Consider the following 14,979-nt stretch of genomic DNA (forward strand, 5'->3'; position numbering starts at 1 on the left):
TGAAGGTGGAGCCTCAGCTCCCAGCCCCCACCCACCCCAGCGGGTGAGAAGAGAAGCCTCTTGGGTTGGTGAGTGCTGGTCGGCACTGATCCTCTGTGCGGGAATCTCTCCGCTTTGCCCTCCGCACCCCTGTTGCTGCTCTCTCCTCTGTGGCTCCGAAGCTTCCCCCCTGCCACCCCTCGTGTCCACCAGTGAAGGGGCTTCCTAGTGTGTGGAAACTTTTCCTCCTTCACAGCTCCCTCCCAGTGGTGCAGATCCTGTCCCTATTCTTTTGTCTCTGTTTTTTCTTTTTTCCTTTGCCCTACCCAGGTACGTGGGGAGTTTCTTGCCTTTTGAGATGTCTGAGGTCTTCTGCCAGCATTCAGGAGGTGTTCTGGAGGAGTTGTTCCACATGTACATGTATTTCTGATGTATTTGTGGGGAGGAAGGTGATCTCCACGTCTTACTCTTCCGCCATCTTGAAGGTCTCCTAATTAACTTTTGACATTTAAATTATAATGTGTTTTGGTGTGGGTCTCTTTGCGTTCTTATTTGAAAGATTCTGGGCTTCCTGGGGCTGAATGTCTGTTTCCTTACACATGTTAGGGAAGTTTTCAGCCATTGTGTTTTCAAACATAATTTCTGCCCCATTCTCTTCTCCTTCTGGGACTTCTGTAAATGCAAATGTTTGTTAGTTTGTTGTTGTTCCATACCCCTTATGCTATCTTTCCTATTTTAAATTCTTTTTTTTCTTTTTGTTTCTCTGATTGTGTGAGTTCCACCACATTGTCTTTGAGTTGACTGATTTTTTTTTTCTTCTGCTTCATCTACTCCAACATTGAACCTCTCTAGTGTATTTTTCAGTTGTTATTATATTGTTCAGTTTTCTGACTTCTCTTTGGTACTTTCTTATATTTTCTCTCTCTGTGTTGACCTTCTCCTCACTGTGTCCATTCACTCTTTTCCCCAGTTCAGTGAGCATCTTTTTGACCATTACTTTAAACTCTTCATCAGGTAAATTACATGTCTCCATTTCATTAAGTTTTTTTTGTGAGGTTTTATCTTTTTCTTCCAGTTGGAACATATTCCTCTGTTTCTTCATTTTGCTTGACTTTCTGGGTTGCTTTTTATATGGTAGATGGAACAGCCACCTCTCCTAGTCTTGGAGTGTCCTTGTGTAGGAGGTGAAACCCTCCCCCCAGCTCTTTGTCATCGCTCAAAGATGACAAAGCTTTGTGCTTATCCAAGTAGCATATTATATTTTTAATAGCTCCCAGTAGTTGAGAATGTGGCAAGACCTGCCAGTGTCCTGAAGGGGAGGTTCTTACCACTTAGATTCTGGCTGTTTGGAAACCACATCCTCAGGCAGCAGCTTTTAGAAGTAGGCAAATATATATAGTCCTGTGGGATTGCAAGTGTATGCCCTGCTCTCCAGGGTATCCAGCAGTGTCCCCTCCATAGCAGTCACAAAAACTGGGGCCCCAGATGAGTGTGTAAGCTCTTTTCTGGGAGCTGTTGGAGAGCTGAAGCAAGGCAGAGGGAGTGTACCAAGATGGTGTCCATAGACTACATTCCTTGAGGGAAGCTCTGTAGTTCACTGGATGTGTGCTAAACCTGAAGCCTTCCACTGAGGTTGAAGCACCAGAACAAGCAAAGTGACCTCCCTCACAGAAAGACTGCTGAGTACCTCAGTCTGTTTTCTCCACAGTGCTGTGCAACTGGCAGCTTGCCAAGAACCATCTCTTCAATTGCTACAGTCCTGTGGGTCTCAGAAATGCAAGCCCCCTAGCCACCAGAGCCAGGCAATCAAGGAGCATTCCCTAGGTGGTAGCTGCAAAAACTGGGGCACTAGTTTTAAAAACTAGGGCATCAATTGCATGTAAAATTCCCTTGCAGGAAAAACTAGATCTCTGGAGGGTAGCAGAGGGAATTCTTGAAGATAGCACTCACCTTCTGAGGTGTCTGGAAAGCATGACACTTAGCCCATAGATGTGTAATTAGAAGTCTGCCTCTCAGGCTGCAGCCATGATGATTAGCTAATAGGCCTCTGTAACAGAAAGACTGAGGTCTTGGGTCTTTTGCCTCTTGCTGTGTTGGGGCCTGGTAGTTGTTTAAGAATTCTTTCTCTGTTAGCTACAGTTCTATGGGACCCACAAGTATAAGCCCCACTGGCTGCCAGAGCCAGGTGATGTAGAGGTATTCCTGGGTAGCAGCCACAAAAATTGGGGTGCCTAACTGGGGTATGAGCTCCTTTATGATTATTACAGTCCCATGGGATTAGGAATGCAAGCTCCTTTGGCTTCCAGAGTCAGGCAGTCAAGTAATGTCCCCAGGGAGTCAGCTGCAAAGATCGGTGCACCAGATGCATGTAAAAGCTCTCTTCTGGGAGATACAGTGCTCTGGAGCATGGAAAAGGGAAAGCACGAAGATGGTACCTGCAAGTCTTCATTACTGGATGTGTGTGCTAATTAGATGCCTGCCTCTCAGGCTGGCACCTTAATATAAGCAAGGGAATTTCCTTTACTTTAAGTCTGGGCATGGCTAGCTTCTTCTGAGCTGGGCCCTACAGAAGGTAAGTCCAAGTGCCTGGGCCCTTTTTGACCTGGTTCCCAGACTGACACAATCTTGTGAGTCTGGGGACTCAAGCCCCATTGGTTTTCAAAGTTCAGTGTTTTGGGGCTTGTCTCTCAGGTGCAGGTCCTAAAAGTTGTGGTGCCCAATGTGAGGTTCAAACCCTTCACTCCTAAGACAGAAGCTCCAGGTTTAGAATTTTCTCCAGGTTGTGGGTCATAGCACTGAGGGTGGCATTTACGGTAAGAGTGTGTCTTAGTACATCCTACCCAATTCACTGTGCTTTTCCTCTCATTTGCCTGATGTATAGTTACCACTCAGCCAGACTTTAGGTTTTTTAAAAGAGGAAATTGTTCTGTATGTAGCTGTAGACCCAGTAGGTCTTTGGGAGGAGTTGATTTCAGGATCTTCATATTTTGCCATCTTGAACTGGAACTCACATTAAATTTTCCCAAGAAAACATGAAATAATAACTCTCACCAGAAAGGTAAATATATAGCAAAGGGAGTGGATTAATCAGTTACAAAGGTACTATGAAGGTTAAAAGATGAAAGTAGTAAAAATAGTAATAACTATGATTACAATAATTAGTTAAGGGATATGCAAGATAAAAAGATAAAATATGACATAAAAAACATAAAATGTGGCAGGGAGTAAAAATGTTGAGCTTTTTCAACAAACTTAAGTTGTTATCAACTTACAATAGACTTATATATAAGTTGTTACTTGTAAGCTTCATGGCTTACAAATAGCAAAAACCTATAGTAAATATACAAACAATAAAAAGAAAGTAATATAAGTATATTACTAAAGAAAGTCATCAAACCACAAAGGAAGAGAGCAAGAGAAGAAGAAATAGACAGTAAACACTTAATAAAATGGCAATAATTACTTTTAAATTTTATTTGAGTTCTCTCATTTCTCTACCTATCAGTAATTACTTTAAATGTAAATTGACTGAGTTCTCCAATCAAAAGACATAGAGTGGCTACATGGATTAAAAAACAAGACCCATCTATATGCTACCTACAAGAGACTTTTGATGTAAGGACATGCAGAGACTGAGAATGAAGTGATGGAAAAAGATTTCCATGCTAATGGAAACCAAAAGAAAGCTGGAGTAGCTACCATTATATCAGACAAAATAGGTGTAAAAAAAAAAAGATTGTAATAAGAGACAAGAATGGGTGTTACATAATGATATAGGGGTCAATTTAACAAGAAATATAACATTTGTAAGTATTTATGTACCCAACATAGGATAACCTAAATATATAAAGCAAATATTAACTGACCTAAAGGGAGAAATAGACAGCAATATAATAATAGTAGGGAATTTTAATATCCCACTTATATCAATGGATAGATCATCCAGACAGAAAATCAATAAGGAAACATCGGCCTTAAATGACACATTGGAATGATGGACTTAACAGATATATACAGAATACTCCATGTAAAAGCAACAGAATACACATTCTTCTGAAGTTCACATGGAACATTTTCCAGGAGAGATCATGTTAGGCCACAAAACAATCTTAATAAATTTAAGAGGATTGATGACATATGAAGCATCTTTATTGACCACAATGGTATGAAACTGGAAATTATTTACATGAAGAGATCTGGATAATTCACAAATATGTGTAGTTTAAACAGTATGCTACTGAACAACAAATGGGCCAAAGAAAAATCAAAGGAGAAATTTTAAAAAATACCTTGAGACAAAAGAAAATGGAAATAGCATATACCAAAAATTTGTGGGATGCAGCAAAAGCAGTTCTACGAGGGAAGTTCTTAGCGATAAATGGCCTACCTCAAGAAACAGGAAAAGTCACTAATAACCTAACTTTATACCTCAAGGAACTAGAAAAAGAACAAATGAAACACAGGATTAGTAGAAGGGAGGACATAACAAATGTAGGGCAGAAATAAATGAAACAGATTCCAAAAGGACAATAGAGAAGATCAGTGAAGCTGAGAGCTGGTTCTTTGAAAAGATAAAATAGACAAACCTTTAGCTAGACTCACCAAGAGAAAAGGAGAAATCATAAAATAAAAAATGAAAGAGATGTTACAACTGATCCCACAGAAATATAGACTACTAGGAAGAATTATATGTCAACAAATTAGGCAACCTGGGGAGGGAAAAAAATGGGAGTTTGGGATTAACATATATACACAACAATATATAAAATAGATAACCAACAAGAACCTACTATATAGCACAGGGAACTATACTCAGTATTTTGTAATAACCTATAAGGGAAAAGAATCTGAAAAAGAATACATATATATTATATGTTATATATATTAAATATATATATATATATATATATATATATATATATATATATATATATATATATGAATCATTTTGCTGTACACCTGAAAGTAACACAACATTGTCAATCAACTATACTTCAGTTTTAAAAAATTAGGCAACCTAGAAGAAATGGATAAATTTCTAGAAACACCTAACCTACCAAGACTGAATTATGGTGAAATAGATAATCTGAATAGACCAATTACTGGTAAGGGGATTTAATCAGTAGTCAAAAATATGCTAACAAACAAAAGTCCAAGACCACACTTATACAATTCACTGGTGAATTGTACCAAACATTTAAAGAATAATTAATACCAATCCTCAAACTCCTTTTCCAAAGAATAGATGAAGGAGGAACACTTCCAAATTCATTTTACAAGGCCAGCATACCCTGATACCAAACCCCAGACAAGGATACCACAAAAAAAAAAAAAAAGAAAGCAAAGAAAATTACTGGCCAGTATCCCTGATGAACATAGATGTAAAGATCTTTAAAAAGATAATAGCAAATCAAATTCAACATTAAAACATTAAAAGAAAAGAAAACATTGAAAGAATCATACACCATGCTGAAGTGGGGTTTATTGCAAGGATGAAGAAATGGTTCAACATCAGCAAATCAATGTGATATCCCACATTAACAAAATGAAGGATAAAAACCATGATCATCTAAATAGCTGCAGAAAAAGCGTTTGAAAAAATTCAGCATCCATGTATAATAAAAACTCTCAACAAAGTGGATATAGAGGGAACATACTTCAACATAATAAAGACCATATATGACATGCCCACAGCTAACGTTATACTCAACGGTGAAAAGCTGAAAGCATTTCCTCTAAGATCAGGAACATGTCAAGGATGCTCACTTTCGCCACTTTTATTCAACATAGAATTGGAAGTTCTCACCACAGTAATCGGGTAAGAAAACGAAATGACATGTATTCAAATTGGAAAGGAAGAAGTAAAACTGTCACTATTTGCAGATGACATGATGTTATATATAGAACACCCTAACTACTCCATAAAAAACTGTTAGAACTAATAAACAAATTCAGTAAATTTTCAGGATACAAAACTAATGTATGGAAATCTGTTGTGTATATATACACCAATAAGAAACTGTCAGAAATAGAAATAAACAATGCGATTTATAATGCATCAAAAAGGATATAATACCAAGGAATAAATTTAACCAGGGAGGTAAAAGAACTATATATTGAAAATTATAAGATATTGATGAAAGAAATTGAAGAAGACCCAAATAAATGGAAAGATATTCCATGCTCATGGATTGGGAGAATCAGGATTGTTAACATTTCTGTACTACCCTAAGCAATCTACATATTCATTGCAATCCCCATCAAAATTCCCATGCTATTTTTCAAAGAAATAGGAAGATAATCCTTAAATTTGTATGGAAACACAAACATCAAATAGCCAGAACAATCTTGAGAAAGAAAACAAAGCTGGAGGCTTCAGACTCTCTGATTTCAAACTATATTACAAAGCTTTATTAATTAAAATAGTATTATATTGGCATGAAAAGAGACACATAGATCAGTGGAACAGAATAGAGAACACAGAAATAAACCTAAACATATATGGTCAATTAATTTATGACAGAGGAACCAAGAATATACCATGGGGAAAGGACAGACTTTTCAATAAATGGTATTAGGAAAACTGGACAGCAACATGCAGAAGAATAATGGAACACTATTTTACACCACACACAAAATTTAACTCAAAATGGATTAAAGACTTGAATGTAAGACCTGAAATCATAAATCTTCCTAGTAGAAAACAAATACACTAACTTGAAACATATATGCACCTCTGTGTTCATTGAAGCATTATTTGCAATAGCAAAAATATGGAAACAATCTAAGTATCTATTGATGGATGAATGGATAAGTAAATTGTTATATGTATATATAATGGTATATTATTCAGCCTTAAAAAGAAGAAAATCCTGCCATTTGTGGCAGTATGGATGAACCTTGAGGATGTTGTTAGTAAAATAAGCCAGACAGAGAAAGACAAATACTGCAACATCTCACTACTGGAATCTACAGTAGTCAAACTCATAGACACAGAAAGTACAGTGGTGTTTGCCAGGGGCTGCAGACAAAGAGAAATGGGGAAATGTTGGTCAAAGCATATAAAGTTTGAGCTATGCAAGATGAATAAGTTCCGGAGATTTAATAAACATCAGTGTAACTGTAGTTAGCAATATTGTATTGTAAACTTTAAATTTTCTAAGAGGGTTGATTTTATGTGTTCTCACTACACACACACACACACACACACACACACACACACACACACACACACAAGAAAAAAGAAAATAGTAACTATGTGAGAGTGGATATGTTAATTAGCTTGATTGTGGCAGTTATTTCACATTGTATATGTATATCAAAACATCAGGTCTTATAACTTAAGTATATATATATATATATATATATATATATATATATATATATATTTCAACTATGACTCAGTAAAGGTGGAAAAATATTTTAAAAGGTCAGAATAAACAATTTGTGAAAGTTTTTAAGTTTTTAAATGCTGCTATTCTTTTTTTCTAGCCAGAATCAGCTGTTTCAGATTTAATTCCTCTTTATGTAGAAATGCATGTCGTGGTGGACAAAGTTTTGGTATGTATTTTGCTTCTTCTTTGCTTTTGAATATTTGATATGAATGTATGATTATCCCTAACTAGAAAGGAACTTAAAGATTCCAGTCTTCTTACTTCCATGTCGCTCCCAGAGAACAGTGGAGACATCTTCTATTTGAAGAATCAAATATTCAAAATTACATTAGTTCTATCAGAAATGTTTTATTTGAAATCTTTACATAACCTGCATAACAAAATGATTTTTTTTTTTTTTTTGGCTGGTACTTCACACCTTTAGGGCCCCTCTCAATCCACAAAAATTTTTAATGGTGATTTTTTTAAGTGAAATTCTTTAAGCTTTAATTCTTGTTTTAGGGTACTTGAAGAGCAGCATGTAGTCTAGAGAATCTTTTGCCCTATAAGATATTTATTGGCACAGCAACGATGATAGTATAACTATTTATGAGAACTGCTTACATTAAAATGTCAAGATTTTTTTAGTGGTTTTTAATGGTGCAACTGTTTGAGTCTGTTGACTCAAGTCTGACTGAGTCTAGTCTAAAGGCACCTCTAGATTCCTTATTCCCATAAACAATTTTAGGATCTCTGAACTTCAGACCCTTGAGGTGATAACTCAGCTTGTACTCAGTCGGGTGTGGTTTTATTTCTCCTGTATTTCAAAGATTTCAGAAAACAGGGATAAAATATACTTTCCAGGTTTTGTTTTGAAGATAAATATTTGATTGTCACATCTATGGAATACTACAGAGAATGTGAATTTCCATTTCTATTCATAGGATTGTAGAGCTTGTCAGGAAGCCAGAGTTGAGGGTCAGAGACAGGAGAGATTTGGAGAAGGATATTAAAATACTTGACTTATTAGAGTATTAGGGAAAAGGGCAAAGGGAACATTTAAGAGAAAGTTGAGATATTTCTAGTAAAGATGACTAAATTTCCAGGGAATATTTTGGTTTATGAAAATTATTTTGTTTCAGGATTATGTTGCAAATTTTGAGAGTTGTTTTAAAAGCTTCTTGTCTAAATTGCCAGGTTTGTCAGCCATATAATGCTCATTAAACATCTCTTTTTTATGTTCTTACAAATATTTATGTTTATGTATTCTTTAATAAAACAAACATTGAGCCAGTATGACATCTGTCTTACTAGATATTGGGCATATAAAGAAGAATAGTGATGTCTTCAATCACTTCACGAATTTTAAATCCACAGTTGTAGCCTAGTGAATTCAGTGCCAGATTGAGGGAAGTTTATGGTACTATGAAAACACAGTGCATTAATGGAGAAAGACATGGAGACACACAGCTGTAACCTGAGGTATTGTAAGAGCATGTAAGTAGGTGTTTTAAAATGTAGGTTTTATTATTATTCAGGTATGCTGATGCCAGCAGATCAGGAGATGATTACTATTGGAAGGTTAGTTTGTTATTCGCAGTTCCCAGGAGGAAAGGGCATACCACATCATGCCACATGGAGAAGCACCAGAGTAGGTCAGGAGACAGAGGGAGCAATAGGAAAACATGGCAGGAGCCTTTATTGTGATTTCTGTGGGAAAGAATAGCGAAACAAGGTAAACAGGTTTAGCATTGGCTAACTTGAAAAATTGCAGTGGTTTCTGGAGAATAGAGGTTGTTTCACATTTTTTGCTACCTTGCCCTTGGATGATTAGGGCAGAGGAATTGGAGTGTGAGAACCTGGTAAAGGAGATGGTTGGAGGCTGTATTCTGGTTTGGTTGGTTTGGGCAATGGGGGGAGGATGGGGCCAGGGAAGACTCAGTGCGAAACCTTTCTTTGCAAGGGTGCATAAATATGAGAGATTGTTCTTTTCAGGTAATTGCAAGAAGTTTAGTATGATTAATACACAGGGTTGAAGAAGGGAAAGGGAAAGAGATGAATTGAAGAATTGACATGATATTTGGATTTTATCCTAAAGGTAATAGAGAGTCAATGAAAGATTTTAAGCAGGGTAATGATGTGTTCATATTTACATTTAGAATCATTTCTGCAATAGCGTAGGGACAGGAATGGTGGTGTAAAAATTGGAGTAAGATAAAGCGTTTAAGAGACTATTCCAGTAATCAAGGTGAAGTTTTACAAATTAATAGTGTTAGGAATAGACAGGAAAGGACAATTTTAAAAGTTACTAATGAGGGTGAATTAGAAGAACTTGTAAATTGATTTGATTTATTCATTCATTTAATAAATATATTAAGCATCACCTAGATGCCAGTTACTGTTCTATTTATTGAGGATGGAGCAGTGAACAAAACAGAAAAAGTTTTGCTGTCACAGAACATATAGTATAATAAATGTGGGAGGTCATAAGTGATAAGAGCATTCACTAAAGAAGTGGAAATCTAAGTGGGAGCATATTTTTGAGGGAGGATAATGAGCGTAGTTTTGGATATGTTGAACTTGAGGGTCCTGTGTAATATCCAAGGGATAATGTACCTTAGAGAGTTTTTTTATAGATAAGGAATTTAACATTGACACATTCTTCAGAGCTTATTCAGATTTCAGCAGTTATATACACACTCATTTGTGTGTGTGGTTTTATGTGGTAGTATCACGTATGTAGCCGTTCATAACTACCACCACCATGGCCAATACACTGAACAGTACCATCACAAGACTCTCTGTGTTATCCCTTTGGAGTCACACACATCTCTCCCCACTTCCTTACTTCTTGACCTCTGGTAATCACTCATCTATTCTCCATCTGTGATTTCAGGAATATTGCATAAATGTTAACATATTGTATGTATCCTTTTGAGATTTGTTTATACTTAGCATAATTTTCATGAGGTTTCCCCAGGCTGTTCCATATATCAACAGTTCAGTTACTTTTTATTACTGAACTGTATTCCGTGTTATAAATGTACCACAGTTTGTTTAACCTGTTAACCATTGAAGGACGTAGGAGTTGTTTCCACTCATGTATGGGTTTTTGTGAGCACCAGTTTTTACTTGTTTAGGATAAATGCCCAGGAGTGCAATTTCTAGGTCCATTATTTGTTTTGAAAGAAGTTGCCAAACTATCTTTCAGAGTGGCTATACAATTTTACATACTAGCATGTGTGAGTGATCCAATTTATATTCCTATTTTAATTGTTACTGTCTTATTTTGAAGTGTTCTAACCCCAAAGCAGCCTCAACCTGAGAGAGTAGATCTCAAACATATTACATAACAAATGATATTTAAATTTTAAATTAATTCTGTTTTTCAGTATGATAACCTGGGCTCTGATAGCATGATGGTAACAAATAAAGTCATCGAAATTATTGGCCTTGTAAATTCAGTAAGTATTTTCCTTTTCATACTAGTTAGGAAAATTCGTACTAGTTTTGAAATTATAATTTGCATTAACTTGACATGGCAATTTCTTTTTTAAAAAAATTTATTTATTTTATTTATTTATTTTTGGCTGCGTTTGGGTCTTTTTTGCTGTGCGTGGGCTTTCTCTAGTTGTGGTGAGCGGGGGCTACTCTTCGTTGCAGTGCACGGGCTTCGCATTGCGGTGGCTTCTCTTGTTGCGGAGCATGGGCTCTAGGCGCACAGGCTTCAGTAGTTGTGGCACATGGACTGAGTTGCTCCGCGGCTGACGTGGCATTTCTGAATAAAGTTATCCATATACATTGAGGGTGGATTTGTTAAAACATTCAATTAATTTCTTGGTTATTATAAAATAACATAAAAATTAATTTTTTCATGTATTTATCTCTTCTGTTTTTAGATGTTTACCCCATTTAAAATTGCTATTGTGCTGTCATCTTTGGAATTGTGGTCAGATAAAAATAAGATCTCTACTGTTGGTGAGGCAGATGAATTATTGCATAGATTTTTAGAATGGAAAAAGTCTTATCTTACCCTAAGGCCTCATGATATTGCATATCTATTCATGTAAGTATAATGTTTCAGTCTTCTTAGAAATCAAAGATTTGTGATACTGATGTAGCTTAAATTAGGGAATTGTTGTTCATTTCTGACTATTCATACTTTGATTATCATGCACTCATTCAGACCTCATGCTCTCTTTCTGGTTGTCAGACAGTAAAAGAAGATTGCTAAAATTTATTTCTGTGCTTATCAACACTTACTATTGAGGAGATTGATATTTCAGGAGGTTAAACCAACTAAGGACTCTTGATTGGTGTGTCTAGGTTTTGAACCCACAGTTTGTAACTCCAGAGCCCATTAATCTTAATCACTACATAAAGAGATGGGATTTATCTTGTGAAGTTTATATCTTTGTTATGAGTTTTGATCAAAGCCTTGGTAAAGTAGGTTAAAATATTTTATCCTACTGAATTTTCTGCATTATTTTTAAATGTTAGTTTTCTAACAACCAGTTATAACTGTATACTTATAATTTTATTCATATACAATTTACCAGCAATTATGATCAGCATGTCTTTCAATAAATCTGCATATACATATTTTTAAGTTGGCATGATAATATCAATATTTCCTTTTGCGTGTGTAAGATTAATCTTTTCCCCACATCTCTGCCAATAATGCGCTGTGTTTCTTTTCATTTTTTGCCAGTCTGATGAATATAAATTGATGTTAACGTTTTTTAATTTGCTTTCTCCAAAGACTAGTAGATTTGAGCATCTTTTCATATGTTTGTTGATCATTTGGATCTGTCCTTCTGGAATTGCCTTTTCATGTTATTTGACAACTTTGTTGTAATTTGTAAGAGCTTATTGAATGTTTAGATATTAATCCTTTGTTTATGTATATAAAAAATACGTTTTTCCATGTCTATAATTTTGCTATAGATATTAAATTTTTTTTTGCTCCATAAAATCTTTTATGTTTATAGGGCCAAATTTGTTAATCTTTTCTTTCTTTACTTCTGGATTTACTGTTTTTTTCATTTGTTTGTTTTTGTTTTTTGGATTTCCTGTTTGATGAAGATCTCTCCTGGCCCTAAATTTTAGTCTGCAGATTTTTTTTAAAGAATAAATATTATTACTTTTTATAAATAAATTTGTGATACATCTTAGTCTAATTTTTACATAACACAAAAGAGAAGTAAAATTTAATTTTCTTCCAGTTAGATAGCCAGTTTTGCCATGAATTTACCACTTTTGGCAAACATTTGTTAAGTCCCACAAACAACCTCTTGAAATGTTTAAAGAGGTAAATCTATATATAAATTTGTTATTTGTAGACTTTTTGATGCTAGTCATTCTGACAGGTGTGAAGTGATATCTCATGGTGGTTTTGATTTGCACTTCCTTGATGATTAGTGATATTGAGCACCTTTTCATGTATCTCTTGGCTATCTATATGTCTTCTTTGGAAAACTATCTTTTCAGGTCTTCTGCCCATTTTTATTTTTATTTTTAAAAAATTTTAATTTCTTTTTTTAAAATTAATTTATTTATATTTTATTTTTGGCTGTGTTGGGTCTTCGTTGCTGCACGTGAACTTTCTCTAGTTGCAGTGAGTGGGGGCTACTCTTTGTTGTGGTGCACGGGCTTCTCATTGCGGTGGCTTCTCTTGTTGCAGAGCATGGGCTTTAGGCGTGCAGGCTTCAGTAGTTGTGGCACGCAGGCTCAGTAGTTGTGGTGCACCAGCTTAGTTGCTCCGTGGCATGTAGGATCTTCCTGGACCAGGCTCAAAACCGTGTCCTCTGCATTGGCAGGTGGATTCTTAACCACTGTGCCACCAGGGAATTCCCTCTTCTACCCATTTTAAAATCAGGATATTTGATTTTTTAGTGTTGAGTTGTATGAGTTCTTTGTATATTTTGGAAATTAATCCCTTATCAGATAAATCATTTGCAAATATCTTCTCCCACTCAATAGGTTGCCTTTTCATTTTGTTGATATTTTCCTTCATTGTGCAAAGCATTTTTGTTTGATGTGGTCCCATTTGTTTATTTTTGCTTTTGCTTTCCTTGCCTGAGAAGACAGATATAAAAAATACTGCCAAGACTGGTATCAAGAGCATATTTCCTATGTTTTCTTCTAGGATTTTTTAAGGTTTCAGGACTTACATTTAATTCCTTAATCCATTTTGAGGTTTTTTTGAATATGGTGTGAGAAAGTGGTCCAGTTTCAGTCTTTTGCATGTGGCTGTCCAGTTGTCCCACCACCACTTATTGAAGAGGCTGTCAGTTCCCCATCGTATGTTCATACCTCCTTTGTCATAGATTATCAACCATATAAACTTGTATTTATTTCTGGGTTCTCTATTCTGTTCCATGGATATATGTGTCTGTTTTTTTTTTGCCAGTACCATACTATCTTGATTAATATAGCTTTGTAGTATAGTTTGAAATCAGAGAATGAGTTGTCTCCAGGTTTGTTCTTTTTCTCAAGATTGCTTAAGCTATTGGGGTCTTTTGAGGATCCATCCAAATTACAGTATTCTTTGTTCAAATTTTGTGAAAAGTGCCATTGGTATTTTGATAAAGCATTGCACTGAATCTGTAGATTGTATGAGATTTTAACATAATAATTCTTCCAGTACATGAACATATATGTCTTTCCATCTGTTTGTATTCTCTTCAATTTCTTTCATCAGTGTTTTATTAGTTTTCTGAGAACAGGTCTTTTACATGTTGCTTAGATTTATTCCTGGGTCTTTTAATTTTTTGATGTGATTGTAAATGAGATCGTTTTCTTAATGTCTCTTTCTGGTAGACTTTATTAGTGTATAGAGACACAACTGATTTCTTTACATTAATTTTGTATCCTGCAACTTTACTAAATTCATTGATGAGTTCTAATAGTTTTTTTGTGGCATCTTTAGAATTTTCTATATATACTATCATGTCATCTGCAAACAGTGACAGTTTTACTTCATCTTTTCCAATTTGGATTCCTTTTATTTCTTTTTCTAGTTTGATTGCTGTGGCTAGGACTACCAATACTGTGTTGAATAAAAGTGGTGAGAGTGGGCATCCTTGACATATTCCTAGTCTTAGAGGTAATGCTGCCAGCTTTTCACTCTTGGGTATGATGTTATTTGTGGGTTTGTCATATATGGCCTTTGTTATGTTCAGGTATGTTCTTTTTTACCCACTTTGTTGAGAGTTTTTATCATAAAATGATGTTAAAATTTTCAAAACCTTTTTCTCCATTGATTCAAATGACTGTATTACTTTTACTCTTCAGTTTGTTAATGTTTATCACATTGATTGATTCATGGATATTGAACTATTCTTGTCTCCTGAGATAATCCCACTTGATCATGGTGTATGATTCTTTTAATGTATTGTTGGATTTGGTTTGCTAATATTTTGTTCAGGATTTTTGCAACTGCATTCACCAGTGATATTAGCCTATAATTTTCTTTTTTTGTGATATCTTTGTCTGGTTTTGGTATCAGGGTGATGATGACCTCATCATAGGATGAGTTCTATGAACTCATCATGGAATGAGTTTGGAAGTGTTCCTTCCTCTGCAGTTTTTTGGAATAGTTCTAGAAGGATAGCTGTTCACTCGT

At 35.4% G+C, this 14,979-nt stretch overlaps 1 protein-coding gene across 1 annotated transcript in view; it reads left to right on the forward strand.

The window, feature by feature from the left end:
- The window catches only part of ADAM32 (ADAM metallopeptidase domain 32), a 209,319-nt gene that overhangs the window by 45,409 nt on the left and 148,931 nt on the right, over nt 1-14,979 (forward strand). Inside the window, 3 exon segments of the mRNA XM_082444199.1 lie at nt 7,471-7,539; nt 10,745-10,816; nt 11,252-11,418. Coding sequence (XP_082300325.1) covers nt 7,471-7,539; nt 10,745-10,816; nt 11,252-11,418 — 308 coding nt within the window.

Source organism: Balaenoptera physalus, assembly GCF_965194825.1.
Source record: "Balaenoptera physalus genome assembly, chromosome: 21".
Taxonomy (NCBI): domain Eukaryota; kingdom Metazoa; phylum Chordata; class Mammalia; order Artiodactyla; family Balaenopteridae; genus Balaenoptera; species Balaenoptera physalus.